The following is a 27,959-nucleotide window of genomic DNA, read 5'->3' on the forward strand; positions in this document are numbered from 1 at the left end:
GACATTGTATGAATTGAATCATACAGAATTTGTCCTTTCGTGATTGGCTTTTTTCACCTAGCATTATGTCCTCAAGTTTTGTCCATGTTACAGTTTGTGACCAGAATTTCTTTTCTTTTTAAGATTGAATAACATTCCATTGGGCTTCCCTGATAGCTCAGTTGGTAAAGAATCTGCCTGCAGTGCAGAAGACCCCAGTTCGATTCCTGGGTCAGGAAGATCCACTGGAGAAGGGATAGGCTATCCAGTCCAGTATTCTTAGGCTTCCCTTGCGGCTCAACTGGTAAAGAATCCACCTGCAGTGCGGGAGACCTGGGTTTGATTCCTGGGTTGGGAAGGTCCCCTGCAGAGGGGAAAGACCACGCACTCCAACATTCTGGCCTGGAGAATTTCATGGACTGTATAGTCCACGGGGTCCAAAGAATCAAACACGACTGAGCGACTTCACTTTCACTTTACACTTTCATGCATTGGAGCAGGAAATGGCAACCCACTCCAATATTCTTGCCTGGAGAATCCCAGGGACAGAGGAGCCTGGTGGGCTGCCATCTATGGGGTCGCACGGAGTCAGACATGACCGAAGTGAGAGCCTGGTGGGCTGCCGTCTATGGGGTCGCACAGAGTCAGACACGACTGAAGTGACTTAGCAGCAGCAGCAGCATACATCACATTTTGTTTATCCATTCATCCATGTCTGTCTTTTGTTACAGCCATTCTCATGGGCATTACATGATATCACATTGTGGCTTTGATTTGCAAGACTGGAGAGACTTAGCAGCAGCAATGATTAATAATGTTGAGTATCTTTCATGTGCTTGTGGGCCATTTGTATAGCTTTTTGGAGAAATGTCTGTTCAGATTCCTTACCCATTTTTCCTTTTGTTAGTCAGTTGTGTCTGACTCTGCAGCCCCATGGACTGTAGCCCTCCAGGCTCCTCTGTCCTTAGAATTCTGCATGCAAGAATACTGGAGTGGGCAATCATAAAAAGGAATGCATTTGAGTCAGTTCTAATGAGGATGAACCTACAGCCTATTATACAAAGTGAAGTAAGTCAGAAAGAGAAACATATATATCGTATTCTAACACATATATGCGGAATCTAGAAAAATGGTACTGAAGAATTTATTTACAGGGCAGCAGTGGAGAAACAGACACAGACATGGGGACATGGGGAGGGGGGAAGAGAGGGTGAGACGTATGGAGAGAGTAACATGGAAACTTATACTACCATATGTAAAATAGATAGCTAACGGGAATTTGCTGTATGTCTCAGGAAACTCAAACGGGGGCTCTGTATGAACCTGGAGGGGTGGGATGGGAAGGAAGATGGAAGGGAGGTTGAAAAGGGAGGGAATATATGTATACCTACGGCTGATTCATGTTGATGTTTGACAGAAAACAACAAAATTCTGTAAAGCAATTATCCTTCAATTAAAAAATAAATTAAAAAAAAAAGAATACTAGAGTGGGTATCCATTCCCTTCTCCAGGGGATCTTCCCAATCCAGAGATCAAACCAGGGTCTCCTGCATTGTGGGCAGATTCTTTACTGTCTGAACCAACATAGAAGCCCATTTTTCCTTTTAAATAGACTTTACTTTTTAGAACAATTTTAAGTACATAGCAAAACTGAGCAGAAAATGCAGTGATTCTTTTTGCCCCCACACAGGGACAGCCTTCCTCAGAACCGAAGTCTGGCACCAGCATAGTACATTTGTTACAACTGAAGAATCTACACTGATACGTCATTCTTACCCAAAGTCCATAGTTTACATTAGGGTTCATCGTTGGCGTTGTACATTCTATGAGTTTTGTCAAATGTACGATGACATATGTCTGTCATTGTAGGACCACAGAATAGCTTCACTGCCCTAAAATTTTGTGCTCTGCCTATTCATCCCTCCTTTCCCCAACCACTGGCAACCACTGAATTTTTTTTTTTTTCTGTTTCCATAGTTTTGCATTTTCCAGAATGTCAAATAATTACAATCATACAGTAGGTAACCTTTTCAGATTAGCTTCTTTCACTTAGTAATGAGCATTTAGAATTCCTCCATTTTTTTTTTTAATTACTTGACAGCTCATTTTTTTTAAACCTTCATTTCCTTTTCTATTGTCTGATGTATCATGGGCTTCCCCGGTGGCTCAGTGGTAGAGAATTTGCCTGCAATGCAGGAGATTTGGTTTCTATACCTGGGTCGCAAAGAATCCCCCAGAGAAGGGAATGGCAATCCACTCTAGTATTCTTTCCTGGGAAATCCCATGGCCAGAGAAGCCTGGCAGGATGATTGTCATACATGACTTAGCAACTAAACAACAGCATCAATGACAAGCTGGTTTGTCACATTTACTTATCCATTCACCTACAAAAGACATCTTGGCAGCTTTTAAAAAATTAATTAATTTAAAAATATTTTGGCCACACTGAGAGGTTTGCAGGATCTCAGTTTCCTAGTCAGGGATTGACCCTGCGTCCTCGGCAATGAAAGCACACACAGTCCCAACCACTAGAACCCAGGGAATTCCATCTTGGCAGGTTTTTTCCTCCAGGAAATTCCCCATCTTGGTAGTTTTGGATAAAGCTGTTAAAGATATCTGGGTGCAATTTTTTGTGTGCCTTACCCATTTTAAACTAGGCTAATTAGCTGTTTATTTTTGAGTTGCAAAGGTTCTGTATATATTCTGGGTACAAGGCTCTTATAGTTTTATGTCTCACATTGAGGTCTTTGATCCCTTTGGAGTTTTTTTTTTTTTAATATTGATTTATGTGGCCACTCCCAATCTTAGTTGTGGCATGGTGGGACTTTCATTGTGGCATGCAAGATCTTTAGTTGTGGCATTCGAACTCTCAGTTGCAGCACATGGGATCTAGTTCCCTGACCAGAAATCAAACCCTGGTTCCTGCATTAGGAGTGCGGAATTTTAGCCACCCGACCACCAGGGAAGTTCTGTCATGTCTCTTTTAAAAATTCCTTTCTTAAGAGATTTTGCTTCTGCAGCTTTTCTTGGTTGTCGTTCAGACAGGTGAACGTAAGTCTTCAATGTGTGATGTTCCCTAAAGCACTGGAAAACAGACTTTTCCTCCTCAAGACAATTTTCAGTTTGAAACAGCAAAATACTCTTAAGCTGCAGCATGAGGGTGATATTCTGGCTCTTTCTGAGGACATTATGGGAAGTCAGGCTGCTCTGGTCACTTTCCCCACTTCCCTAGAACAGGAGCATTCAGTGGTGGACTTCCTTTGACTCTCTTTTCTTTTATGGGACATTATTTTGGGAGTCTGTGCCTAAATGTTTTCTCATATCCCTTGGAAGTTTGAAATTCCACAGTGAAACCCTTGACTGAGACTGATAGTCACCGGCAAGTGCTTCCTTACCAGGTTGCTTGAGTGCTGTATTTGCATCATAGTTTCTTCATGTAAGCACATATCTGTATGCTCTTTGACAATTCTGAGAAATCTTGGTAGGTTTTAACATTCTGATCTTTTGTATTTTTTCCTGTTTCTTTTCACAGTTACATTATGGATCCATCAGGGTCTGGTGCAGAGGGGACGGGCAGGTGGGCTGCCTGCCCCTTGTTTGCAGAGCAGGGGGTGCCCTGGTTCTGCCCAGTGCACGCGGTTCCCCTGGGAAGATCCCAAACCCCCGCGTTCACTTCACTTCTACCGGCCACCTCCCACGGGGCCTCCTCACTGGCACCCAGGACAGGCGGAGGAGCCTCCTGCCTGCAGCTGCTGCACAGATGCTGTGTGGATCAGGTGGCTGTGCCACCCCGCCAGCAGAACCTGGGGCACCCGCACATCTTCCCGCCTGCATCCTTCTGCCTGCAGCTAGCGGTCATAAAGCCTGAAACCCGCGGCTTTTCCCGCTCCCTTTCAAATGCCTTTATCATTATTGTAATTATTTTACTGTGTGCGGGAATTCTTTGAGGATCTGTGTAGAAGTAGATTTCTATAGAAGGGATTTGTGTTTGTTTCAGTCTAGTTCCTGGAGATAGCGTCAATCTGGGACGGCTTTACTTTTTAAACCCGAAGTTTCTCAGACCACAAGTAGTTGGAAGTGAAACTGCTGACCCACGTGAAGGGCAATCTGCATCTTAGCTTCTCATAGTGTCAAGATTTGAGGTGGGGAATTTTCTGCCCCCTGAGGTGGTAGAAGGTTGTTTATTTCAAATTCATATTTAGTTCACTCTTACCCCCCCAGAGGTCTCCTATTCAACTCCTGACCTTGAGGGGCCCATAGACTTTGTTTCATGTCCTACTGCACTGCAAGGCCATGAATATTGAAGCTCAAGCTTACCAAGTTCCAAAAAAGACCAATCTAGGGTGATTTCAGTATTCCCCTTATCTAGCTGGATTTCTGCTTTCATGTATTTTGAGGGTTTCTCAGTATTTGTTCCTTTCTTTTTAGTTCAATGCAATTTAAAAGGTTTTTAACTTTTGTTGTTGTTTGTAATTGTATTTACTCTTATGAGTTGTTTATAGGGCATGTAGTGCACCACACTGCCAGAACCCATAGTTCACTGGCTCTTACTCTATTTATTCTTGTATGAACCCAGCCTTGGTTAGTGCCTCCTTGTGTATCTCCAGACATCACTCTTGGTGGAAGAGGGCATCTTACCTGCACTCACAGACAACCCTGATCAGATCCAGGTCTCCTTTTTCCTGTCCTGCCTCCCTAGCACCCCCACTGGATTCTGCCATCTGCAGGTGGCATCACCTTCTCCTGGAGTCCCTACCTTTTTCTGGTTCCACAGCTGCCCTTGGAGAAGTAGGAAGGATCCCTTTTCCCCTTGCTAGACTCTGATCAAGAGAGGACCAGAGTTGAACTGTTTATAACCCTTTTTGGTTAAATCACTCCTTTCCTATTGTTTTTTTTTCTTCTCTTTATTGTGAAAAATTAAAGTTTACAGAAAAGTTGCAGTAGTGCTATGAGCTTTTTCTTTTTCTGAACCATTCTATAGTTGTCACCAACATGCAGGCTCATCAACTCAAAGTACCATAGTGTATGTTTTCTACAAATAAGGACCCTCTCCTACATAACCACAATTGACCATCAGAATAAGAGAATATCATTGATCCATTGCTCCCATCTGATCATGATCCAGTTTGGAACCAACAGACTGGTTCCAAATTGGAAAAGGGGTACATCAAGGCTGTATATTGTCACCCTGCTTATTTAACTTGTATGCAGAGTACATCATGAGAAACGCTGGGCTGGATGAAGCACAAGCTGGAATCAAGTTTGCCAGGAGAAATATCACAGATATGCAGATGACACCACCCTTATGGCAGGAAGCGAAGAAGAACTAAAGAGCCTCTTGATGAAAGTGAAAGAGGAGAGTGAAAAAGTTGGCTTGAAGCTCAACATTCAGAAAACTAAGATCATGGCATATGGTCCCATCACTTCATGGCAAATAGATGGGGAAACAGTGGCAGACTTTAGTTTTGGAGGCTCCAAAATCACTGCAGATGGTGACTGCAGCCATGAAATTAAAAGATGCTTACTCCTTGGAAGGAAAGTTATGACCAACCTAGACAGCATATTCAAAAGCAGAGACATCACTTTGTCAACAAAGGTCCGTCTAGTCAAGGCTATGGTTTTTCCAGTAGTTATGTATGGATGTGAGAGTTGGACTATAAAGAAAGCTGAGTGCTGAAGAATGATGCTTTTGAACTGTGGTGTTGGAGAAGACTCTTGAGAGTCCCTTATACTAAGGAGATCCAACCAGTCCATCTTAAAGGAAATCAGTCCTGGGTGTTCACTGGAAGGACTGATGTTGAAGCTGAAACTGCAATACTTTGGCCACCTGATGCAAAGAGCTGACTCATTTGAAAAGACTCTGATGCTGGGAAAGATTGAGGTGGGAGGAGAAGGGGATGATAGAAGATGAGATGGTTGGAGTTGGTGATGGACAGGGAGGCTTGGCGTGCTGCAGTCCATGGGGTCACAAAGAGTCGGACACGACTGAGTGACTGAACTGAACTGATCCTGAGACTCCATTCTAGTTTTGCTAATTGTCCTCATAAACATCCTTTGTAGCAAAAGGATTCAGTTCAGGATCCCTGGCTGCATTTGGTAGTCCTGTTTCTTTAGTCTTCACCTTGGAACAGTTCTTCTGCCTTTCCTCAACTCTTTTGACCTTGACACTTTCGAGGATTACAGGTTGATTATTTTTAGCATGTCTTCAGTTTGGGTTTCCCTGACGTTTCCTCATGATTAGATACAGGGCATGCATCTTTGGCAAGGACACCACAAAGGGGATGTCATGTCTGTCTCAGTGCATCCTGTTAGGAGGCTCACAATTTTGGTTTGTTTCAATAATGTGGATCAATTGATTAAGGTGATTTCTGCCAAGTTTCTCCACTGTATTTTGTGGCTGGGTACTTTGAGACTATGTAAATTGTCCATTACTCCTCAAACTTTTACCCACTAGTTTTAATGTTCCATGGTTGAATTATTACTCTCATGGCTGCCATATGGTGGTTTTTCTAATCCAACATTTAGGAAAGGCATTCTCTTTTCACTTATTTATTCATTTCTTGGTTTATATCAATATGGATTCCTGGATTTTTATTTTATTAGTGGAGACTTATCCTCAGCTGGGGCTTTCCAGGTGGCTCAGTGGTAAAGAAAGGAGATGAGGATTCAATCCCTGGGTCAGGAAGACCCCCTGGAGAAAGAAAGGGCAACCCACTCCAGTATTCTTGCCTGGAGAATCCCATGGACAGAGGAGCCTAGTGGGTTACAGTCCATGGGGTCCCAAAGAATCGGACACGACTTAGTGACTAAACAGCAGTAGGAGCAAAACTGAAACTCTATACCCATTAAATAATATCTATTTATCCCTTCCCCTATTCTCTGGCAACCACCATTCTACTTTCTGTTTCTATGACTTTGACTACTTTAGACACATCATATAAGTGGACTCAACAGTATTTATTTTTTTGTAACTGATTTATTTCATTTAGCATAATGTCCTCAAGGTTCATTCATGTTGTAGCATGTGAGAGGATTTCTTTTCTTTTCTAAAACTGAATAATATTCCATTGTATGTACAAATCACATTTAAAAAAATCTGTTCATCCATTGATGGACATTTGAGTTGCTTTCACCTTTTACCTATTATAATAATGCTGCTATGAACATGGGTGTGCAAATATCTGTTTGAGACCTTGCTTTCAAGTCTTTTCAGTATACACCTAGAAGTAGAATTGTTGGATCATGTGGTAGTTCTACTTTAAATTTTTTGAGGAGGCTTCATATTGTTTGTCATAGTGGCTGTACTATTTTACATTCCCACCAATACATAGAAGGGTTCCAATTTTTCCATACTTGCATCAACACTTATTTTGTTTTTTGTTTTTTTCCTACAGTAGCCATCCTAATGGGCTTGAAGTGATTCCATATTCTTTTGAACATCTCTATCATTCTTTGAGTATTTCTTACTTTTTGACATACATATCATTCTAGGATCACTGTGCTTTCCCTGCCCTAGCCCTGAAATCAACCATTTCTCCAGGGAGCCCTAGTTCCTTTTTTGTGGAGATAGTGTTTAGAAACCAAAATCTGGGCAATCTTTTAGATTAGTTCTATGTGTAGCACTTCTGCTTTCCACAAGACTGACAGTGAGGCTGTCAGTGAGGCTGTCAGTGAGGCTGGGGCAACAAGCACTCCTCACCCCCATCTCCACCTCCAAACTAAGGATTCATTTCTGGAGCAATCATTTCTCCATAGCCTACTCTCCAGCTCCCCAGAGGGTCAGTACCCAGCTAAAACTCCATTGGACACACCTTAGGCTCAATTTGGGATTCCAATTGTAGGAAACATCTCCACACACTTAGAAAAAAATTATTGGAACCTGTGATGTAGCTATTTTAATTTGAGGTTTCCCTTGAGAGGTAGAACTGAAAAAATATATGCTTAAGCACAACTTCTAAATGAGTATCTAGTTTGGCTAAAAAATATACCTATGCATCTAACAATGCAGTTCAATGGAGAAACCATAATTTTGAACTCAGCCAGAACCTAGTTTTTCTTCCTGCACTGCTATAGATAAGCCCTGTGACCTGGGTGAACTTAAGCTCTGCGAGCATCTGTTTCCTTGTCTATAAAATAAAGACAGTAATACCTTGCAGAATTTTTCAGGGGATTGGAGATATGTGTCAAGAGACAAGGAGGCTGTCTGACCTATAGCAGGTAGGCAGCACACACCTTTCCAATGTCACAGCATTTCATCAGTCCTGGGGTCAGTAGCTTCACTTATGCCAATCCTTTGGAATCCAACAGACTTTGCTCATGAAAGTCAGCTAGTGCAGGCTATGGGGTCAAATGGCTACCTGCTAATGAGTGATCTGTAGGCTTCAAATGGTTTCTTTCATTGGTAATTTAGATTCACTTAAAAATATATTCTTTCTTCCTTCCAGTGAACCTGCAACATTTCAGAAATACCACCAAGTGAGCCTGCTTGCAAGATTCAATCAAGATCTGGATAAAGTGGCAGCCATTTCCTTGGTGTTCTCTACAGGATCTGTAATCGGCCCAAGGTACAAGCTCAGGATTCTCCGAATGAAGTTAAGGTCACTTGGCCATCCAGAGAGGTAAGCTGAGGCAGGGTCTGACAGGCTCTCGTTTTTTCCAAAGATGTTATTGACTCCTGTCCAATCTGCTTGGTCTGATGTTTCAACAGGATTTCAGTAATCACAGTGAAAGAAGTGAGGGGTTTTCCAAAATTAGATTTGATTAAATAACTTTCCTAGGGACTTCCCTAGTGGTCCATGGCTGAGGTCCATTCTTGCAATGGGGATTTGGTCGGGGGGCGGGTTTGATCCCTGGTCAGGGAACTAGATCCCACATGCTGCAATGAAGACCCAGAGCAGCCAAATAAATAAAAATAAATTAATAATAAATATTAAAAGAAAAGTTGCCCAATCCAAGAAAAATTTACTGGTAGAGATGGCTGGATGGCATCACCGACTCTATGGACATGAGTTTGAGTGAACTCCGGGAGTTGGTGATGGACAGGGAGGCCTGGCATGCTGTGATTCATGGGGTCGCAGAGAGTCAGACACGACTGAGCGACTGAACTGAACTGATGCACTTAAAGATCCAAAGAAATAATGTTATATGTTTAAACAATTCTTCCCTAGCACTCCACCCATGTTTTTTGCAAGCTGATACTATGTTGTAGAAAAGAAAGCCTCATATAATTTGGCAAACTGATAAAACACAGCCCAGCATTTAAAAAGGTACAGAAAATTTGAAATATTTTATTGCATTGATACAGGATAGAAGTACATATCAACATTAAATTTGATAACTGCACTGAGGAGGTCTTTGTTCTTAGGAAATACACTAAACAACCCATTCTCAGTTGGTTCAGAAAAAATAAACAGTGCATATTTGTGTGTACAGAGAGAGAGGCAAAGACAAAGGGGGAGAAAGAACAAAGCTGTGAGGGTATGTATGTTTTGTGACTAATGCCACACTTACATAGAGTCCTTGCAGTCAACCTGTGGACAAAGAGACAGAAAATGATGTGAGCCGTTATTGCTTTACATTTATAAATTCCTTTTCCCTGAATGTTTAGCATACTCTAAAACATTTAATAATACAAGTCCCACCCCCTTCTACTCCCAAGGATAGTCATTATATCTTAAAACTGGAACTTTTTTAAAAAAAGATTTTTATTTATGTATTTTTGGCTGTGCTGGGTCTTCATTGCTGCACAGGGGCTTTCTCCAGTTCTGATGCTTATTCTTCTCATTGTGGTGGCTTCTCTTGTTGTGGAGCATGGGCTCTAGGCCCATGGGCTTAATTGCTCACACAGCATGTGCTATCTTCCTGGACCAGCCATCGAACCTGTGTCCCCTGCATTGGCAGGTGGATTCTTAACCGCTGGACCACCAGGGAACCCCAAACTGGGACCTTTTATTACTTATCTCCTGGTTATCAAGGGGATACATATTCATAAGTCTGAAAAGTAAAAAAGTGTTAAGAATATCATAGATAATGTCATTATTCAGAGGCAACCACTGTTAAAATTTTTGCTTAATTTTTAAATTCTTCTATTTTTTAAAATCTAGTTGAAATTATGTGGTAAATAAAATTTAACACCATGATTTCTTCTTTTTAATTAATTTTTATGGACATATAGTTGCTTTACAAAGTTGTATTAGTTTACTTACTGTTGTTGCTATGACTTTGCTTATTTACTGCCAGCATTTTCCTAGAACATTAAAAATAATTGCTAAGTAATTTTATATCTGAGAGAGATTGTACAATTGGTTCTACTAGAATAGGGTATTTTTATCATTGTATTGACAGGGATATTTTGTTTTGTTTTTACAGGCCCCAGTTGTGTCGGTATGATCTTGTACTGATGGAAAATGTTGAAACAGTCTTCCAACCTATTCTTTGCCCAAAGCTGCAAATGTAATTGTTGTCAGGACACCTGAGTACCAGTAACATCAAGAATGCTACAATTGCAGGCTTTTTAAAGCTTCACTTCATCTTTTCCTCAAGGCACAAAAAGTATGGAATAACCAGGGTTGGTTTTTTTTTCTTTTACAGTAATGTCCTATGGATGTCACACTGCAAAATGTCAAACAACCTTGGATTATGAAACAGTCCTGGGAAGGGAGTCTCTAAGTAGGGCAAATCAGAAATAGCTAGGTTCCCGACGGCCCAGCACCATGTTAGGCTGTGTCCTGGGGCCTCGTTTGTTCCAAACTGTCGATTCTGCTGCTTGTCACTCGGGAAGTTCTGCCCATCACAGTGGCCATCCAAGCATCTTAAGGGAAGGACTGGCTGCAGGACTCACTTTGGACTTGACTCCATGTTCCCCATGCCAGATCCTTCCAGGCTCTGCACAAAGAAGGGAATGGAAACAGACCTACCTCACAGGGCTCTCGTGTGGGCCTGGGAGGCAAGGCTGTGAAGGGTTCTTTGAAATCCCCTGGGTGCCACTTCTGTGAGTGGCTTGATACATGTGAATATGCTTTTATTTATTTTGATACGGCTTATCTAATGTGCAACAAGAGAGCTTCTCCTTATCAACACCAGCTTCTCTCTTAGGCTATTTGCTTTAGGAAGGCAGAAAACCATACCCCTGGCTTCCTGCCTTGTTTAAAGTGGGTTAGTGCAGGAGGAGGTAGGGACAGACCAGAGGGCAGTTGCTTGGACTAGTCAGTAAGTGGATAAGGGAAGAAGAGCAGATGAAACAGAGGGGAAGCCCTGCTCAAAGGGACAAGGGATAGGGCAGGAGGCAGGAGAGAGGAAGTGGAGCTTGTTTTTCACTTAAGGTGAAGAAGCATCACTTTACACGCAACTCTCATTTTAAGCAATACTTAAGAAATGTTTTTTTTTTCTTTTTTACCAATGTAATCTGTAATTATTGAAGGAAATTTAAAAATGCACAAATGCAAAATGACAATATGCTATCCGTAGTCCCAGGGCTTCTCTGGTGGCTCAGTGGTTAAAAAAGAATCTGCCTGTAATGCAGGAGACGTGGGTTCAATCCCTGGGTCAGGAAGATCCTCTGGAGAAGGAAATGGCAACCCACTCCAGTATTCTTGCCCGGGAAATCCCATGGACAGAGGAGCCTGGCAGGCTACAGTTCATGGGGTCTCAAAAGAGTTGGACACGACTTAGCCACTAAACAGCAGCAACCATCCATCCATTGTCCCACCTGTTAGAGGTAATTTGTATTACTCTTTTGGAGTGACGCTAAATAACCTGTTTGTTAACATGTGAATTCAAAGCACTAACTTATTTGCTCTTGGAGCATCTGTAGCTTCCAGTCTGAGGACTTCTCAGGTTTCTCTAAGAAGAGGCATGATATATGAGCCTGGAATGACAATAGCCAAGTCAAGAGGTCCCCCAAGGGCCAAGGTCAGAGGGCAGACAGTACCCCTTCCCCAGCTGTGGCCACTGCAGGAAGGTTCCTTAGAGTCACAGGTCCACTAGCCTCCTCCCCATCCAAGTGACTGCTCTTCTGCTGCTTTTTAAGAGAACAGTCTTAAATGGAGTCTCTGTTTCATAAATGATGGAACTCTGTAAATATTCTGTGTGGCAAGTCTTATCTTTATTTATACATACACAGCAAATCCAGAGTCTGTTCCACTGTAGCGTGGGATGCTTGCAGCGAATGTCTGAACTCTGGAAGGAGGAAGGCTCAGCGATGCTTCTGCCCACCTGGACATTTTATCAGCCTTCCTCCCAAGTTTCCAGCAGAGGTGGACTCAGAGATCTGGGCGCTCATAGGCTCTGATTTCTTCTCAGAGTTTAACTGGCCCTGTATTCTGATTAGCATAGTTACTTTTTTGTCCTCTTTGCCTTCCTTGGTAAGCAGGGGGTCAAAACAACAGCAGAAAAATGCCAGGAACAGCATTTCTATTGATTTACAAGCTCCTCAGGCCAGTGGGTCTCTTTGAGTTTCCTCTCCTGGCATCTCCTAGCACAGTACCCACCTCACCGTGGAGTGGGAGGATGCATGAACAAAAAAATAAATAAAAGAAGTTTTCGTGTGAATTTCATGTAATAGTGATCAGGTGAAATAGACAGTCACAGGTGTGACCACTCTCAGAATCTTTCTTCCCAAGCCCCTGGATCTCTTGACTCTGTCTCCAGTTACCCTTGCCTCTTTTCCTTCTCTTTGTCAGTATATTTGTCTGAATCCCCAGCCAAAGATGCAGTTAGTCTGTAGCCTACCCTGTCCCCTCTTCTATTCACCTGTATCTCCTCCTACTTAGCGTTCTGACCTTCACTGGATGGTCATTTCCTCAGGGGAGTGTCCCGGCCCTCATTTTTCCATAGAGCCTGCTGGACCTCTCCTTCCATAGCCATTTTTATATATTTTTTTTAACATGTATGAGTATGATTATTCGATTAATGTCTGTCTTCTCCACTAAACCGATCTGCCAGGCACAGGCTGTGTGCTTAGTGTGATGCCTACAATGTAGTCTGTGCTCAGGAAATATTAAATGAACATTGTCCATTATCTTGTAAGCCCTACGGAGTCATGTTTAGTTGTGAGGAAGGATCAGCCCTCCACCCCCAGCCACAACCCGTTTCCCTGGGGGCGCCCACCCCTCTCTGTCTTGGGCCTCTCTCCCAGGCACATTTCTTACTCTTATCTCTTGTCTCTGTTGGTCCACTGCCCACTTTGCAGGCTTCCTGGGAGAGAGAGTTTGGCTCTTGTTTTCACTCCTCATCACAACTTTCCGGTGGTCCCGATACCATCCTGCAGCAAGCTCACCCATCCTGAAACCAAGGAGATTTTGCCCTCACCCACTCCCCTGTTTCTGCACCTCAGCGAAGGCCCTCCAGGATCCTCAGGCATTTCTGGGTGACTCTGAGCCAGGCTTGCTCTTCCACGGCTCTCTTCTACCACCCACTCTGCCACCAACATTGCATGTGCTACTGGCACTGCTGGTACTCAGCCATATTGTTATATATTTCCATGTCGACATCTCTCCCAAGGCTGTGAGGACCACGGAAGCAGTTGCTGCTTATTTGTCTTTGATGCCCTAGCACCCACCACAATGCCAGGCACAAAGCAGGTGCCCAACCGATGCCTGTTGAGCAGAATGGAGTGGATTTGTCCTCAGGGACTTGGGGGAGCCATCTCCATTCTGGTTTAGACATCAACATACTTATTTCCAAAACCTCCCACCCTCAGACTCCTATCCTGTGTTCTCACTCCTGACCTGGGATGCCAGCAGCAGAAATCCACTCATATTAGCCTGGATGTTATTAGAGAGAGGACTTGTGGAACCTGAGAGAGAACTGAACCATCAGACATCAGGAAGATCAGGGATGGTGGCCACCCTGGAGCCTTCAGCAACAAGAGTCCATGGGACTTTATTAACGCTGTGCTCTGCCGTGTGTCTCTCTGCATCAGCTCCACCCACTCCACAGGGCAGCTGAGGGTCATTGGGGTCCTTGGGATCATTGGGACCACTCACTAGGTGGTCCAGTTCCAAAGTCCAGGGAGAGGAATTGGCCCTTGGGTCTTCCTCTTGGGGCAGGTGTCCATCCTGTTCTCGTTGGTGGTGGCTGGAGCAGGAATGGGGACTCAAAGCCATATGGTCTGATCAAAGCTACTCCTTATATTGCTCTGAGCAGATCCAGTTAAGCCAGAAGAGGAGGGTGAGCCCTAAAACAAAGAGCCACAGGGAGTGATGAGCTAATTCATTCTCACTGGAGCCTCTTGGCTTTTCTTCCTTCCCACCCCTGAGCAATTACCCCTGACCTGTTTCCCAGTCCAACATGTGTCCCCGGTGGGGGGTTGCTGCTGTGCTTTACAGGCTGCCTGGCATGTGCTGTAAGTGAGTGGCCTCAGTGGAGGCTGTGCAGGGTGCAGCTGGCTCTGCAGGTGCTGGGCTGGGGGCCAGAAGGGAGCCTATGATCATTTTGAAGGTGGGCTGGTAGTGGGGAGCACAGTCCAGGGTCTCTTCCCCAAAGCAGACGGGTTGAGCATGAGAAATCAGGAAAGGAGGCAAGGGGGATAGGTCAGGGGCAGCAAGCAGGGGCTTGGGCAGTGAGCCTATAGGAAATGAGGTTTGTGTCTTCCAAATGAGCTGTCAAAAGTCCCTTTCCACCTGGTGGTGACTGAGTCCCACAGTCCTTCAGGTCTCCCTGCTGGATTTTTTCCAGGGACTCTGACACTGAGCACTGGTTCCTTTCTAACAGTCTTTCTGGGGCCCTTAGTACACTCTTCCCTACCACCTTTTCTCTCATCCAACATCCCTGAATGAGCTACCTTATTCTCTTTCACCGCTTCCACTATTTCCTTATCAGGCTTCTGATCTCAGTCTTTTCTGCAAAAGGCAGTATAGGGTAAGTGGGTAGGCTCTGTTGTCTCCTGGGATGTGACCTCTATCTACTGAATTCTCCTTGCCTAAGTTCCCCTTCTCTGGACTTTTAGTAGGGGCTTTTAAGAGCCCCTGCCTCATAATATGATAAATACATTCATGTGTGTAAAAGGTTTCCTGTGGGGTCAGCTCTGCCTAGACTCAATGAATGTCAGCTGCTATTACTTTCCTTCTTATGGTCTCCCTAAGAGACCTCCCCCTGTCCTGTTTCAACTGTCTCCTCTAGACAGAACGTATGAATGTTTAGCCCAAGCTCTGGATCTTCACCTGTGTGTTGAGAGGCGGTGCCAGTGCCAGGCGGAGCAAGGATCATGGGCTTGGAAGGGACCAATGTTTAAGATGCAGTCCTGCTCAACACTCACAGCTCTGGGCTTCATCAACTCTTAAAGTGACTCCATCTGAATACCTGCTCAGCCATCATCCATAAAAGGGATGATGATGCTTGCTTTTCTGGAAGCCTGGACACATCATTTCCTCTGCAGCACTATCATGCTCTGTAACTCTCCATGCTCTCCCCCAACCAAAGGCAAAATGAAGCCCTTGAGAACAGGAGCTTTTCTTCCTGTTCTCTGCTCTGCACATTCCTGGCACAGGCTCAGTGTCATTATTCATTGTTTCTCTCCTCCTATATTCCTTTGACTTCTCTAAATCAACTGTTCCAAACCAACCAACCAGTCGTTTCCTCTCTAGGCCTGGTCCATTGATTTAACCAACTATTATTAAGTGGGTAATGTTTAGTACTCTGGACTTTGAATCCAGTGATCCAAGTTCAAATCTTGGTGGGACCTTCTTTAGTTTGGGCTTCCCTCATGGCTCAGACGGTAAAAAGCCTGCTTGCAGTGCAGAAGACCTGGGTTCAATCCCTGGGTAGGGAAGATTCCCTGGAGAAGGAAATGGCAACCCACTCCAATATTCTTGCTTGGAAATTCCCATTGACAGAGGAGCCTGGCAGGCTACAGTCCATGGGGTAGCGAAGAGTCAGACATGACTGAGCAAGTTCACTTTCTTTCTTCCTATTAAGTGCCAATGACAAGCCAGGCACAGGGTTAAGGGCTGGGACAGACACAGGATGGTGAGACCTTGTCTCATTTACAGAAGTGTTCACTGTCTCCTGGGGAGATGGGTGATGACACTGGAGCACAGCATATGCAACCGCAGAAATAAAGACACTTCAGAGGCGGCCCCAAGCATAGAGAAGGAACAACATTTTGGACTGCAGGAGCTGGAGAAGGCTTCTCAAAGGAAGTGACAATTGCCCTGTGTGTTGATGAAAGAGTAGGAGTTTTCAGGCAGAGAAGTTTGCTAGGGAAGTGTTGTCAGAGGCACAAACTGACACCATGTGTGTTCAGCTAGAATGGCAGATTTGAAGGGAGAAAAGAATGGTGGGCTGAGAACAGTCCCACACATGTTTTAACATGGAAAACTTTGCACATACATAGAAATAGGGAACATCCACCTCCCTGCACTCATCACCCAGCTTTAACAATTATCAACTCAATGGCCAATCCTGTTTTGTTTATATCCTTACTACAGTCCCATCCCATTATTTTGATGCAAATCCCAGACATTGAGTCATTTCATCTCCTTCATGCAAATCCCAGACTTTTTAAAATATATCTTTTTTCTTCTTCCTGTAAACGAGCCATAATATAGTCTAACACTGCGACTCATTTGATTTTTATCCTGCCATCTCTCTGGCTACTGTACTGTATCTGGATACACAGAGCTGCTTCCCTTTTTCAGGAAGCTGCTTAGTATTTGTTCCATTTGTGAATATACCATAATTAACCTCAATAGTCCCCAAATGATAGGCATCTGGGTTGTTCCCAATATCCTCATATCAAAACAAAGCCAACAGAATACCCTTGAACATAACATCTTTGTCTGCCTAAGGGCCTATCTGTGGGTTAAACTGCCGGACATGGGATTGTTAGGACCTTGTACACTTTGAATTCTGACAGGTGCTCCTTATGTAGCCCAAGAGGAACTTTGAATGATATGACAAGGATGTTCCTGTTGTCCAGGCTTGTGACATTTTGGAGTCCTCTCTGTCATTCTCCATTTAATTATCCATGTCCTACAACTCAACGCTTCCCAGTCTGTCCATCTTCCTTCCCACTGCTGTGGTCCTGGCTCAGGGCTGCAGCCTTTCTCATCAGCTACCAACTCAGAATGCAGTCTAATCATCTGCCAGGGAAAATATTCTAAAATGGGAACTAAATCATTCTCTTGCTTAAACACCTCTGTTGGTGTCTCCTCATGTACAATATTAAAAAAAAAAAATCCAACTCCTTAGCTGCTCTTCCATGCTTTCCAGTTTGTTTCCACCTTCTCACTCATTTCTCACCCCTTTAGGCTTCACAGAAACTAGATGCTGGTCCCTTACTGGGGTCCTCAGTTCACCTTCTCTTTCGTGTCTTTGTTGTGGAAATCTTGCTCATCCTTTACGGTGATGAGCTCAAACCCCACCTCTTCCATGAATCCACGCAGTACAGAACCACTAGTTTTGGACCCAGGGCGACTTGGATTCTAATCGTGGCTCTCTTGGGGGATGTCACTTAATCTGAGACTTGGATTTTTCACCTGTTTAATAAAGACAAAAAACCAATCTTGCAGAACTGTTGTTTGAATGAGGGACAATGGGAACATAGTAGGCGTTCAATAAAAGGAAATTCTCCTTATTTCCGTGGTCGCTTTGATTATCTCACCGCACTGGACTGGAGCCTCTGGTTCAGCTGGTGGTCAACAAGTCTATCTTAACCACTAAACTGCAAGCTTGCTGTGATCAGTGTTCCTGATTCACCCCGGACGTCCTAACGCCAGGCAGGGACCCAGCAAATAAGTGGAGAAAGAGACAGAGATAAACTATAAAAAAGATATACAGACGGAACGAGGACAGAAGCAAGAGCAGAAGGAAGGAAGGTTTCTGCCCCGATTCCAGCCCTAAGGGCTCGCTGGAGTCCGGGCCGGGGGCGGGGCCTGGTGATGGGGCGGGGCCTGGGGCAGACCCCGCCCTCGTCCGTCTGCTAACTCGCTCCGCTGGCGCAGCCGGCAGGCAGCTAGGTTCCTGGCGCTACTTCCAGGACGCTCCGTGGCCCCGCGAGTCCGAGTGCGGGAGCCGAGATGCACTCGCTACTCGGCCTCCTCCTGGTCTTCGCCGGCAGCACCTTCGCCCTGTATTTGCTGTCCACGCGACTGCCTCGCGCGTCGACACTGGTCTCAGCCGAGGAGGCTGGAGACAGGTGCGTGGCGGCGGTGACTGGGTCCTAGGTTCGGGTCAGAGGAAGGGAGCCAGGTCCGAGGATGAGGTCTGGGAACCGGAGATTCGGGTCCCGGGATCGGAGGCGTCGGAGGCCGGGATTTGGGGTTCAGTCCTGGGACTGGAGATCGGGCCGCGTCGACACGGTCTTGGGCAGGCCGGGTGAACTGGAATCGGGACGTGGCCCTGGCTGGGATCTGCATGCTGCCGGCCGCGCGGGAGTGCTGTCTGGTGCCTTCTGGTTTTTTTTTTTTAGTTGCGGAGGGAAACGCGGCGCCTTACTTTGGGCTGATCCTGCTGGAGCACCTCTGCTCCCCCCATTGGATCGCCTCTTGAGCGATGTTCCTGTCGCCTTCCCAGGCCCAGGCCTGACCCCTATTTGCATCCCACCTTCGCCCCGATGTGGACCCGCAGCCGGTTCGTAAAGACTGCTCTCAGCCTCCCTCCTTCGTCCTCCCCAATTCACTTCTGGTCAGATCTGCCCTTGGGACTTGAAGGCATATCGGGCTTGAGGAAAACGTTGATGGACAACTTTAAATGATTCACTGATTAGTTATCGACTGCCTCTTCTTGGTTGTCTCAGCTTTTCCTTTTACTTACCCACGGTGTTAGGCGGTGAGTGAAAGTCACTCAGTCATGTCTGACTCTTTGCGACCCCATGGACTATACAGTCTGTGGAATTCTCCAGGCCAGAATACTGGAGTGGGTAGCCTTTTCCTTCTCCAGGGGATCTTCCCAACCCAGGGATCGAACCTGGGTCTGCCGCATTTCGGGCAGATGTTTTACCAGCTGAGCCACAAGGGAAGCCCAGGAGGTGGTACAAATACCTACCGGGCCGGTTGGTCGTCAAACCGGCCTACTGTTTGTAAAGATAATGAAGGTGTATATTACTTACTTTTGAATATTAGGACAGCCGTTTTCAGTGACTGTTGTTTTGCTCTAGCTGGGAAGGCTAGAGCTGTGATTGTCAGAGTAAGAGAAACATTCTAATGAGAACCAGGAGGGTTTGCATGTAATTGATCATTGATGGATTCCAGAGTTGTTCAGATGGCAGAGGCAAGATAGCCTTTGTACAGGGTAACCCTTGTACAGGAATCAGAGTGCACTGAGGACCATATAGAGAGCAGAGTGAAAGCCGGCTGGTTGAAAGGGTTGATTTCAACCTTTATGGTGTGGGACAAATACACTTTCCCAGGGAACCTTTACTTGGCTCCTTTGTGATTGATAAAGCAATCGTTTTACCTAGTAACTTAGGAGAAGTGTGAAGTTTGAATTGTCTTTGGCCTAAAGCTTAGTGGGGAGGGTTTGCCCCTGGAAAGGAAGGCAATTCTGGGCGTTCAGTACTTGCCTAGAAATTAATCCATCTGCCTCTTAGAAACAGTTCATAAGGACCACAACTTCTTTATCCATTCATCTGTCAATGAACTTCTAGGTTGCTTCCATGTCCTAGCAATTGTAGGTAGTGCTGCAATGAACACTGGGGGTACATGTGTCTTTTTCGTTATGGTTTCCTCAGGGTATATGCGTAGTAGTGAGATTGCTGGGTCACATGGTAGTTTTATTTCTAGTTTTTTAAGGAATATCCATACTGTTCTCTATAGTGGCTGTATCAATTTACATTTCCACCAACAGTGCCAGAGGTTTCTTTTTCTCCACATCCTCTCCAGCATTTATTGTTTGTAGATAAAGAAGCTGTGGTACATTTATACAATGGAATATTACTCAGCCATAAAAAGGAACACATTCGAGTCAGTTCTAGTGAGGTGGGTGAACCGAGAGCCTATTATACAGAATGAAGGAAGTCAGAAAGAGTAAAACAACTATCATGTATTAATGCATATGTATGGAATCTAGGAAAATGGTACAGATGAACCTATTTGCAGAGCAGGAATAGAGATGCAGACATAGAGAACAGATTTGTGGACACAGCGAGGGAAGGAGAGGTTGGACGAATTGAGAGAGTAGCATTGAAACATATAAATTACTATATGTAAAATAGATTGCTAATGGGAAGTTGTTGTATAACACAGGGAGTTCAACCCCATGCTCTGTGACAGCCTAGAGAGGTGGGATAGGGTGGGGAGTGGGAGGGAAGTTCGAGAGGCGGGGGCATATGTATACTTATGGCTGATTCAAGTTGTTGTATGGCAGAAACCAACATAACATTGTAAAGCAATTAGCCTCCAATTAAAAATTTAAAAAAAGACTAGTCCATAAAATCTGAGAGCTAAGAGGGAACTTAGTGATTATCCACCATTAACCTCTCGTTTTTCCAATCAGGAAACTAAGGCTCAAGGACTAGCCTGAGATCATACCACTGGATGGTAGCAGAGTTCAGATGCTACACCAGGTCCCTTGCTTCCAAACCGAGGCTCTTCTTGCCTCCGCTGTATTATAAATATCAGGTCATCCATCATCCTAGCCTCCCGCATCTCTGCTGATTCCTAGCAGACCAGATGATGGGCACATTTAAAAATCTGTTTTGGAAAGAAGACACAGCAAGTGACTTTATTAGGTATGAGACTGTTTTCGACTCTTGTTTCCATCTGCTTTTCCAAATCTCCAGGTCACTGTGGTTTCCCTCGGACCTGGCTGAGCTGCGGGAACTCTCCGAGGTCCTTCGAGAATTCCGGAAGGAACACCAGGTCTACGTGTTCCTGCTCTTCTGCAGTGCCTACCTCTACAAACAGAGCTTTGCCATCCCCGGGTCCAGCTTCCTGGTCAGTATCCTGCCCTCCTCCTGTGCCTGCCTCCCAGGAAGCCACGTTCTTCTTTGCAGAGGGGCCATTAGGCTGCAGAGCCTACAGTCCAGAGGACAGGCTACCGTGGCTATTGTTTGTTGACAGCTTTCCCTGTGTCAAGCACTGTCCTAGTTGCTCTACCCGCTTGACCTTATTTAATTCTCCCAAGAGCCAGTAACAGGCACTATTATCTGCTTTTTACAGACAAGGAAGTGAATGGTGAAAAGGAACTGTCCCTGATGACGAGGCGCGGAGTGGGTAGGGCTGGGGTCTGAACCCTCGCCCCACCCCCCCACCCCCCAGCTCCAGAGCCTGCCTTTCCTCTCAAGTTTGCTGCTTTTGTTTCTAAGGATTTGACAGCTGTGGAGCACTGTCCTTGAGACCTCTCCCCTTCTACATGTTGGTTTTCTTTTAAAATCTGTTTTCTCCACTAGTCTGTGAGTTCCCTGAGGGCTGGGCCTGTTCCTTGTTCACAGCCTGTGTGTTTGCTTGGCACAGGGAAGTGCCTTTGTAAGCGTCTGATGAACAGATGCAGGTTATTCCTGGTGCTATTAGGCTGGAGAGGGTCGGGAAACCTCCCTGGTGTGGTGGGGACAAGTCACTCTGGTTTTCCAGGTGGCCCCCTGGCTCTCGGGAGCTGCAGTGTTAGATCCAGGCTTGCACGTGGGCTCTTGGATTCTTCTAACCAGCTTCCACCTCAGGTGATACAGGAGAATTTGCGCTGTCCTCCCAGCAGCATTGTAAGCTGGGTAGGTTTAGACCCCAGCTGTGTAACAGTGAGCCAACCATTTAACCTCTCCAACCCTGCCTCCTCCTCTGTAGAACAGAGACTCTCCTACATAACTCCCTGGGATTGTTACGTGGGAGGATTAAATGACCCAGTGGGTGCAGAAGGGCTGACACAGTGATGGTGCGCCTGGCACACTGCGGCTTCGGCACTGAGCAGGCAGCCTTGAGAGCTTCCTTCTGTCCTGCTTCTCCCTCCTGCCCCAACATTCAGCTCAGGCTGGATCTGCCTCAGCAGTGTCTTTGTTAGCAACTGGAAGAAAAGCAAACATAGCCACGCCAAGAGAGATGGGGACATGTGTGGTGCTGGAGGGCAGAGGCCATCTGTCTCCTTGGGTTGCCCCCATACCTCTTTCTCTCTTGAGCTGATCCCTCTGCAGGGTAAAGAGCCAGCTGCTCCCTGGGGGTGCATCCTATCTCTTCCTCGTGGGGCCTTGGGCACCATACTTAATATTGCACTGGTAGAATGGGGTGAGGCTGGCATACCACACAGGGTCATGTTGGGGATTAAATCGGACATGTTGTCAAGTCCTTAACACATTGGAGGTGCTGAGGAGATCCCTACCTTCTCGCTTCCAGGTCCCCCTTTTATTTTCTCTCTTGGATTCCATGTTTGGCAGGATGATGTCTACGAGCCAGACTGCATTTAGGAAGTATTGGTTCACTTTTTCATTTTGGTTCATCACAGGCTTTTTTGAGTGTTAGCTAGAAATCTGGTCAACACAAAATTGCCAAGGTTGGCGTACCACAGAGATGTAATTCCTGCAGAAAGCAAAGAAACGAGACATTCTGTAAATGTGGTCTAACTAAGGGGAAATTCATGCTTTGTGTCCATTTAGAATAGCAAAAATAACTTGTGAGCTTTCTTTTTGCCTCCCCAGAGCCTCAGGGTCTGCAGGACCTATCACAGCCCATGTGGAAGGCTGGGTGTTAGACGTAGATTTTCCCATTTAATTCTGTCTTGTCCTCTGAGGTTTTAATCCTCTTCCCAGTTTTGAGGGTGAGAAGACTGAAGCCAGGGTTGTAGTTCCCAGCTCTTTCATCACCTTTCATTCATCTCTTTACAATGGGAATAGGGTTTTTTGTCCCGGAAAATCACTGAAGGAGGGGGGAACCTAGGCCTCCCAGGCTCCAAGACGAAATGGCTGGCACCTGGCGGATGTCCTCATGGCAGAGGGTTTGTTTCCTTTGCAGAATGTTTTAGCCGGTGCTTTGTTTGGGCCCTGGCTGGGGCTTCTGCTGTGCTGCGTGCTGACTTCAGTGGGTGCCACAGGCTGCTACCTGCTCTCCAGTGTTTTTGGCAAACAGCTGGTGGTCTCCTACTTTCCTGACAAAGTGGCCCTGCTGCAGAAGAAGGTAAGGCTAGAGGGTATATCTGAGTGCTGGGTCCCTAGAAGTCATGGCATGGCCCTGAGGGGAGTGTGGTGCAGGTGCTTCCCACCGTGCCCCCCTGCCCTGCCGCAGGAGGCTCCAGAGGGTCTGTCAATGTCTCCTAGAGATGAAGAGCTGAGCTCAGCTTCCAGCTCCATCACTGCCAGCTCTGTGTCTTTGGGCAGGTTCCTGACTTCTGAGCCTCCAGCGCCTCCAGCTTTGGGGAGGTGGGGGCTGCGCTAGGGCTTTGTGGTCCCTGGGCTCTCGAGTTGTGGAACTCCGGCTTAGTTGCTCCTCAGCATGTGAGATCTTAGTTCCTCAGCCAGGGATCAAACCTGCATCCCCTGCATTGGAAAGGAGATTCTTAACCACTGGACCACCAGGGAAGTCCCAGGCACTTCCATTTTAAAAATGAGGAAAGCAATCTCTGCCCTGGAATTTACAGAATATGAAAAGTATCTAGAATAGTGCCTGGCACCAACAGATTTTTCACCAGCTGGAGACTCTTTCTGCTTCTTAATGGCCTTGTCTTCTTTGGCTTCAGGTGGAGGAGAACAGAAACGGCCTGTTTTTCTTCTTACTGTTTCTGAGACTTTTCCCTATGACGCCAAACTGGTTCTTGAACCTCTCGGCTCCGATTCTGAACATCCCCATCGTGCAGTTCTTCTTCTCTGTTCTTATCGGTAAGACGTGGCGTGTAAGTCTGAGTCTCACAGTCGTCACGGGCACGTGCCTGTCTCTGTGAGCCAGGCTCACGGAGAGCATCGTCCAGCCTTGTCTAATGTAATTGTTCCTGATCTACTTGGGCTTGAACATGAGAACCCATAAAAATAGTTCTGGAAAAATTTAGGGATTGTTCATTCTATACCTGTATTTCATGCCTATTGTGTGTTTGCACTGTGCTAGGCCCTGGGATTAGAAGAGTAATCTGTGTAACACACGCCCTGGCCCATAGTAAGGGCTCAGTGTAAGCAGAGTTCAGGTTTGCAGATGGAAGAGAAGATGGAGGCAGCGGAAGGTCAGAGCAAGGGCTTCCTGTTTGATTTTGGCCCCTATTTTCATTAAGATCTGCCTTAGGAGGAGCTAGTTCCTTCTTGCCTTTTGACAATTGTATGATCTTCAGCAAGCTCCTTACCCTCAATGAGCCACTTGGCCAAATGTGAGGCTAGGATGACAGCAGTGTTTCTCCAAGTATGAGCTTTGGACCACTTTCATCTGAATGGGAAAATGGCTAACATCCTGTGAAATCAGGGACTTGTTTTCTCCACACTGGAAGTAAACCACCCCACCCTCTCCAAGCCTAAGGCAAGGATCGTCTCTCTTAAACCTTCTTTAGAAATGGAGGGAAAGACTACTCAGGGCTCTGGGTCAAATCTGACAAATCTGTGGTTGAGCAGTTGCTATTAATAGGGAATTCCTGAGAGAAGTGGAGATCTTAAATTGAAGCAGAATCAACCACAGCTAATTCTGTCAGACCGGCTTTTAGATGAAAGTGCCTCCGTATCTCTATTAAGTGAAGTTGCTCAGTCGTATCCGACTCTTTGTGACCCTATGTGTGGTAGCCTACCAGGCTCCTCTGTCCATAGGATTTTCCAGGCAAGAATACTGGAGTGGGTTGCCATTTCCTTCTCCAGGGGATCTTCCTGACCCAGGGATTGAACCTGGGTCTTCCACGTTGCAGGCAGACACTTTACCATCTGCGCTACCAGGGAATCCCTATCTCAAATGTTACATGGTCACCAAAAATTGGAGATGTTTAAATAGTTAATAGTATGATAAAATGTTTGTAGTAATATTTAAGAAAAACAGGAAACCATTAAAATTTAGTCTATAAAAGTATGGTTTGAACAGAAGTCCTCAAATATATACATTACATATTTAAACATACACAAAGTATCTTATATATATTTTATGTTTGTATACTTATATGTTTATATATTATACATTAACTAAATACATAATACGTTCTACATATATAGAAACATACATGTATTGAAAGTGAAAGTGAAGTCGCTCAGTCGTGTCAGACTCTTTGCGACCCCATGGACTGTAGCCTACGAGACTCCTCCATCCATGGAATTTTCCAGGCAAGAGAACTGGAGTGGGTTGCCATTTCCTTCTCCAGGGGATCTTCCCAACCCAGGATCGAACCTGTGTCTCCCGCATTACAAGCAGATGCTTTTATCACCTGAGCCACCAGGGAAACTAATATCTCTTATTAGCAGCTTGTAATTAACCAGGTACACGAGGTTTGGAAGGACTGCAGAGACCAGGGTTCTAATTCCGCCTCTGACAGGCTGTATGACCTTGATGAGTCTCCTCTTGAGGCATCATCCACCAGAGAAGAGGAGTGGATCATCAGGGGGCCCCACACCAATCAGAGTCTTGGGAGTGGGAGTTGGGAGAGGCTGTTAGAATGCAGGTTCCTGGGCTCTACCCCCAGACCCAGGGGGCCAGAGTCCCTGGGGCACAGCCTGAGGGTGTGTTTTTAACAGCTTCACGGGGGATTGCGATACAGTCAGCCTCTTGGGCCACCAGTCACTTTTGGGATCCAGTGGGTTTGATGACCTCTTACAGACAGTACAGAGTATGAAACAGTACTACTGCTTCTAAGAAACTTGTTTTTATCTTGGGCATACTGCACAACTCATAATGCTGATGCTTCTCTTTGCTTGGGCTGTTAGGTACTCGGAACCAAATCTGGGGACACTTCTAGCAAATGAGTGAACTGTATGCCTTAATTTTGTTTATTCTTCACTTTGTTTTATTCTTGTTGTTTTCCCCTATTTAAAAAAATGTTTAAATCTTATTATTGTAGTGTGTGTATATATATATATATTGCAAACCATCTCAAGTCCTTTTGTTTAATGAGGCAAATGTATGTGGGAAGCGAGGAAAGGAGGGGAAGGAATGGAAGAGAAGAAGGGAAAGAGGAAATATGTTTGGGGTCAGAATTGCGCAAAAGTCACGTATGAAACTGGAGTCACTGTTGTGAATTACTGGTGACCTTTCTGAAGCACTGCTGGTCTTGGTTTTCCTGTCCCAGAGTAACAGGATTTCCCTTTTCTTCCTCCAGGTTTGATCCCATATAATTTCATCTGTGTGCAGACGGGCTCCATCCTGTCCACCCTTACCTCTCTGGATGCTCTTTTCTCCTGGGAAACTGCCCTTAAACTGCTGGCCATTGCCCTGGTGGCCTTAGTTCCTGGAACCCTCATTAAAAAATTTAGTCAGAAAGACCTACGTTTGAAAGAAACAAGCAACGCTCACTCTCTGAATAGTAGAAAGGTCATGTGATCTGGGTGCCTTGGGTGCTATCTCCCTGGACTCTGTTGCTTATGTATGTAACGGATGTGGTCCTCTGAAGCCCCTCATTGTTTTTAAATTATTCTCAAAAGGTGATCTGACACTCTTCTTCTGTGTACTCTGTCCTGTCACGAAGGACACTGTGCTCTGGACGGTGAATCGTATCAGATTCTCAAACCAGCTGAGATTTAGCAAGACACTCTGCAAAATGGATGGCCTCCCAGGAAATCCTGTTTGTATTTTATTGAATAACAAGGAACTCAGGGTAGTGTGTCATACTTGCCTCTTGCCAAGCCCTGAGCTGTCTCGGGAGAGGACGCTGATGGCCCTTGTCTGGCGTGCCTCTTCCGCGCGGGGATCAGCTGTCGTGACAGGTTTTATCCTTTTGCATCCCTTGTGGACGTGCTAAGTGTAGATTAATGATGTGAACCTACATCACTGATACACTTCCTGTTAGTCTCCTGAAGAGTGTTTCTTCAGTACATGTTTTATTATTTTTTTTTGCTGATGACCTACCTCTTGCATTAATCAAGGGAAACAAGCTGACAGACTGCATACAGTTTCCATGTACAGCTCAAAAGCACAGTGATTGCTGTGATGCTTTGTGTTCAGACGCACTGATGTTACCACATATGTCACACCTCCTCTTGGTTGCATGTCCAGACAATTCAGCTGATTGCAATAGGATTATTAAATATCAGTGGAGCTCACTCTGTATGTTATGAATATGTTCTGGAGAAGTGCTTACTCATCTGAATGTGCAGAGCCCTCGACTCCCCTGAACCAAATGACCATCAGTACCTTTTTCTAGTCTGTCCTTTCTGTGTGAGAATGCCTCCCCTGTCTTGCTGGGAGAATGGGCTCAGGATACGGTACCAGTGTACACGGTACACTCCAAATGCTTTTTTTCATTTCCTGAGAATAACTGAGGGATAATTCTGTTTTATCTTTCAATTCAGGGGAATTCAAGGAGATATCTTGGCTTTGGATTACTTTGTTGTGTTGTGTTTTAATGAATCTGTAGCTGCCTGCTTTCTATAGCTGTAGTGTTGTAATTGGCACAGACCAATTCAGTTCCAAGGACAAAAGGACCTTGGCACCTCAAATGACCAGCTCTGGGATCCTGTGCCCCACAGGAGTAACTCATCATTTCTTATCAGAACTCTTGCCCTTGGGCACCATCCGCTGGCTTTTGATTTGACTTGGCCAAGAATCTTGCCAAGGCTTAATGCAGATCAGTTGTTCTACACAAATTCTTGGGAATACTTGTTCACTATAAAGAATGAATTCCCAAGCAGTGTGTTTTGGACACAGTATAATCCAAAAAAACATAACAAGGACTTCATTTTTAAGCATGTATTGCTTTAAAAGAAGCTTGAGGGCAAGAATGGGCATGAGGACACCACCTGGACTTGGAATCCGCGGCTCTCTGTGCAGCTCTGGTAGAAGGGAGGGGAGACACTGGGTGCTCTCCGCACTGCTGAAAGCGGGTACCCTTTGCCCTTTACCTGGATCCTTGGATTTGTCTCTCTCCTTCCTTCCCCTTGACCTCGCAACAATGTGCCTTAGCAGTTGTGACTTCACAGGCAAAGCAGTTTCCCAAATAAATGGATATATGTATTC

The 27,959-nt window shown here is 45.4% G+C and overlaps 3 protein-coding genes across 10 annotated transcripts in view; 2 read left to right on the plus strand and 1 right to left on the minus strand.

The window, feature by feature from the left end:
- LIPH (lipase H) overlaps positions 1–12,058 on the plus strand; it is a 52,141-nt gene extending 40,083 nt beyond the window's left edge. For both annotated transcript variants that reach the window (XM_055408795.2, XM_055408797.2), the window contains 2 exons: positions 8,424–8,597; positions 10,348–12,058. In XM_055408795.2, coding sequence (XP_055264770.1) covers positions 8,424–8,597; positions 10,348–10,435 — 262 coding nt within the window. In that variant the 3' untranslated portion in view covers positions 10,436–12,058. The remainder of the gene's footprint in view (positions 1–8,423; positions 8,598–10,347) is intronic.
- A 5,852-nt stretch (positions 12,059–17,910) lies between these two features.
- On the plus strand, positions 17,911–27,956 carry TMEM41A (transmembrane protein 41A). 2 transcript variants are annotated; one of them, XM_055408808.2, is made up of 5 exons: positions 17,911–18,115; positions 20,699–20,852; positions 22,854–23,015; positions 23,575–23,713; positions 26,107–27,956. In XM_055408808.2, exons 1-5 carry the CDS (start codon positions 17,997–17,999, stop codon positions 26,325–26,327), a joined length of 795 nt encoding a protein of 264 aa, XP_055264783.2. In that variant the 5' UTR covers positions 17,911–17,996; the 3' UTR covers positions 26,328–27,956. The 2 variants fall into 2 exon arrangements, with proteins under 2 accessions (XP_055264783.2, XP_055264788.2); XM_055408813.2 differs by lacking the exon at positions 17,911–18,115 and adding an exon at positions 18,415–18,549.
- The window catches only part of MAP3K13 (mitogen-activated protein kinase kinase kinase 13), a 177,307-nt gene continuing 167,875 nt past the window's right edge, over positions 18,528–27,959 (minus strand). For 4 of the 6 annotated variants that reach the window (XM_055408803.2, XM_088838443.1, XM_088838445.1 and 1 more), the window contains one exon: positions 21,297–22,421. In XM_055408803.2, coding sequence (XP_055264778.2) covers positions 22,361–22,421 — 61 coding nt within the window. In that variant the 3' untranslated portion in view covers positions 21,297–22,360. Of the gene's footprint in view, positions 20,610–21,295; positions 22,422–27,959 lie in introns of those variants that run through there. The other 2 variants (XR_008683638.2, XM_088838453.1) reach the window with 2 other exon arrangements.

This window comes from Moschus berezovskii, chromosome 1, assembly GCF_049115385.1.
Source record: "Moschus berezovskii isolate FMDL1 chromosome 1, NW_MosBer_1.0, whole genome shotgun sequence".
In the NCBI taxonomy this organism is placed as follows: Eukaryota; Metazoa; Chordata; class Mammalia; order Artiodactyla; family Moschidae; genus Moschus; species Moschus berezovskii.

Bases quoted from the DNA above. Each gene is read 5' to 3' on its own strand.
- TMEM41A (XM_055408808.2), top strand. From the start codon at position 17,997: ATGCACTCGCTACTCGGCCTCCTCCTGGTCTTCGCCGGCAGCACCTTC. The intron at 23,016-23,574 runs GTAAGGCTAGAG...CTTTGGCTTCAG, and splicing joins TGGCCCTGCTGCAGAAGAAG to GTGGAGGAGAACAGAAACGG. The intron at 23,714-26,106 runs GTAAGACGTGGC...TTCTTCCTCCAG, and splicing joins CTTCTTCTCTGTTCTTATCG to GTTTGATCCCATATAATTTC.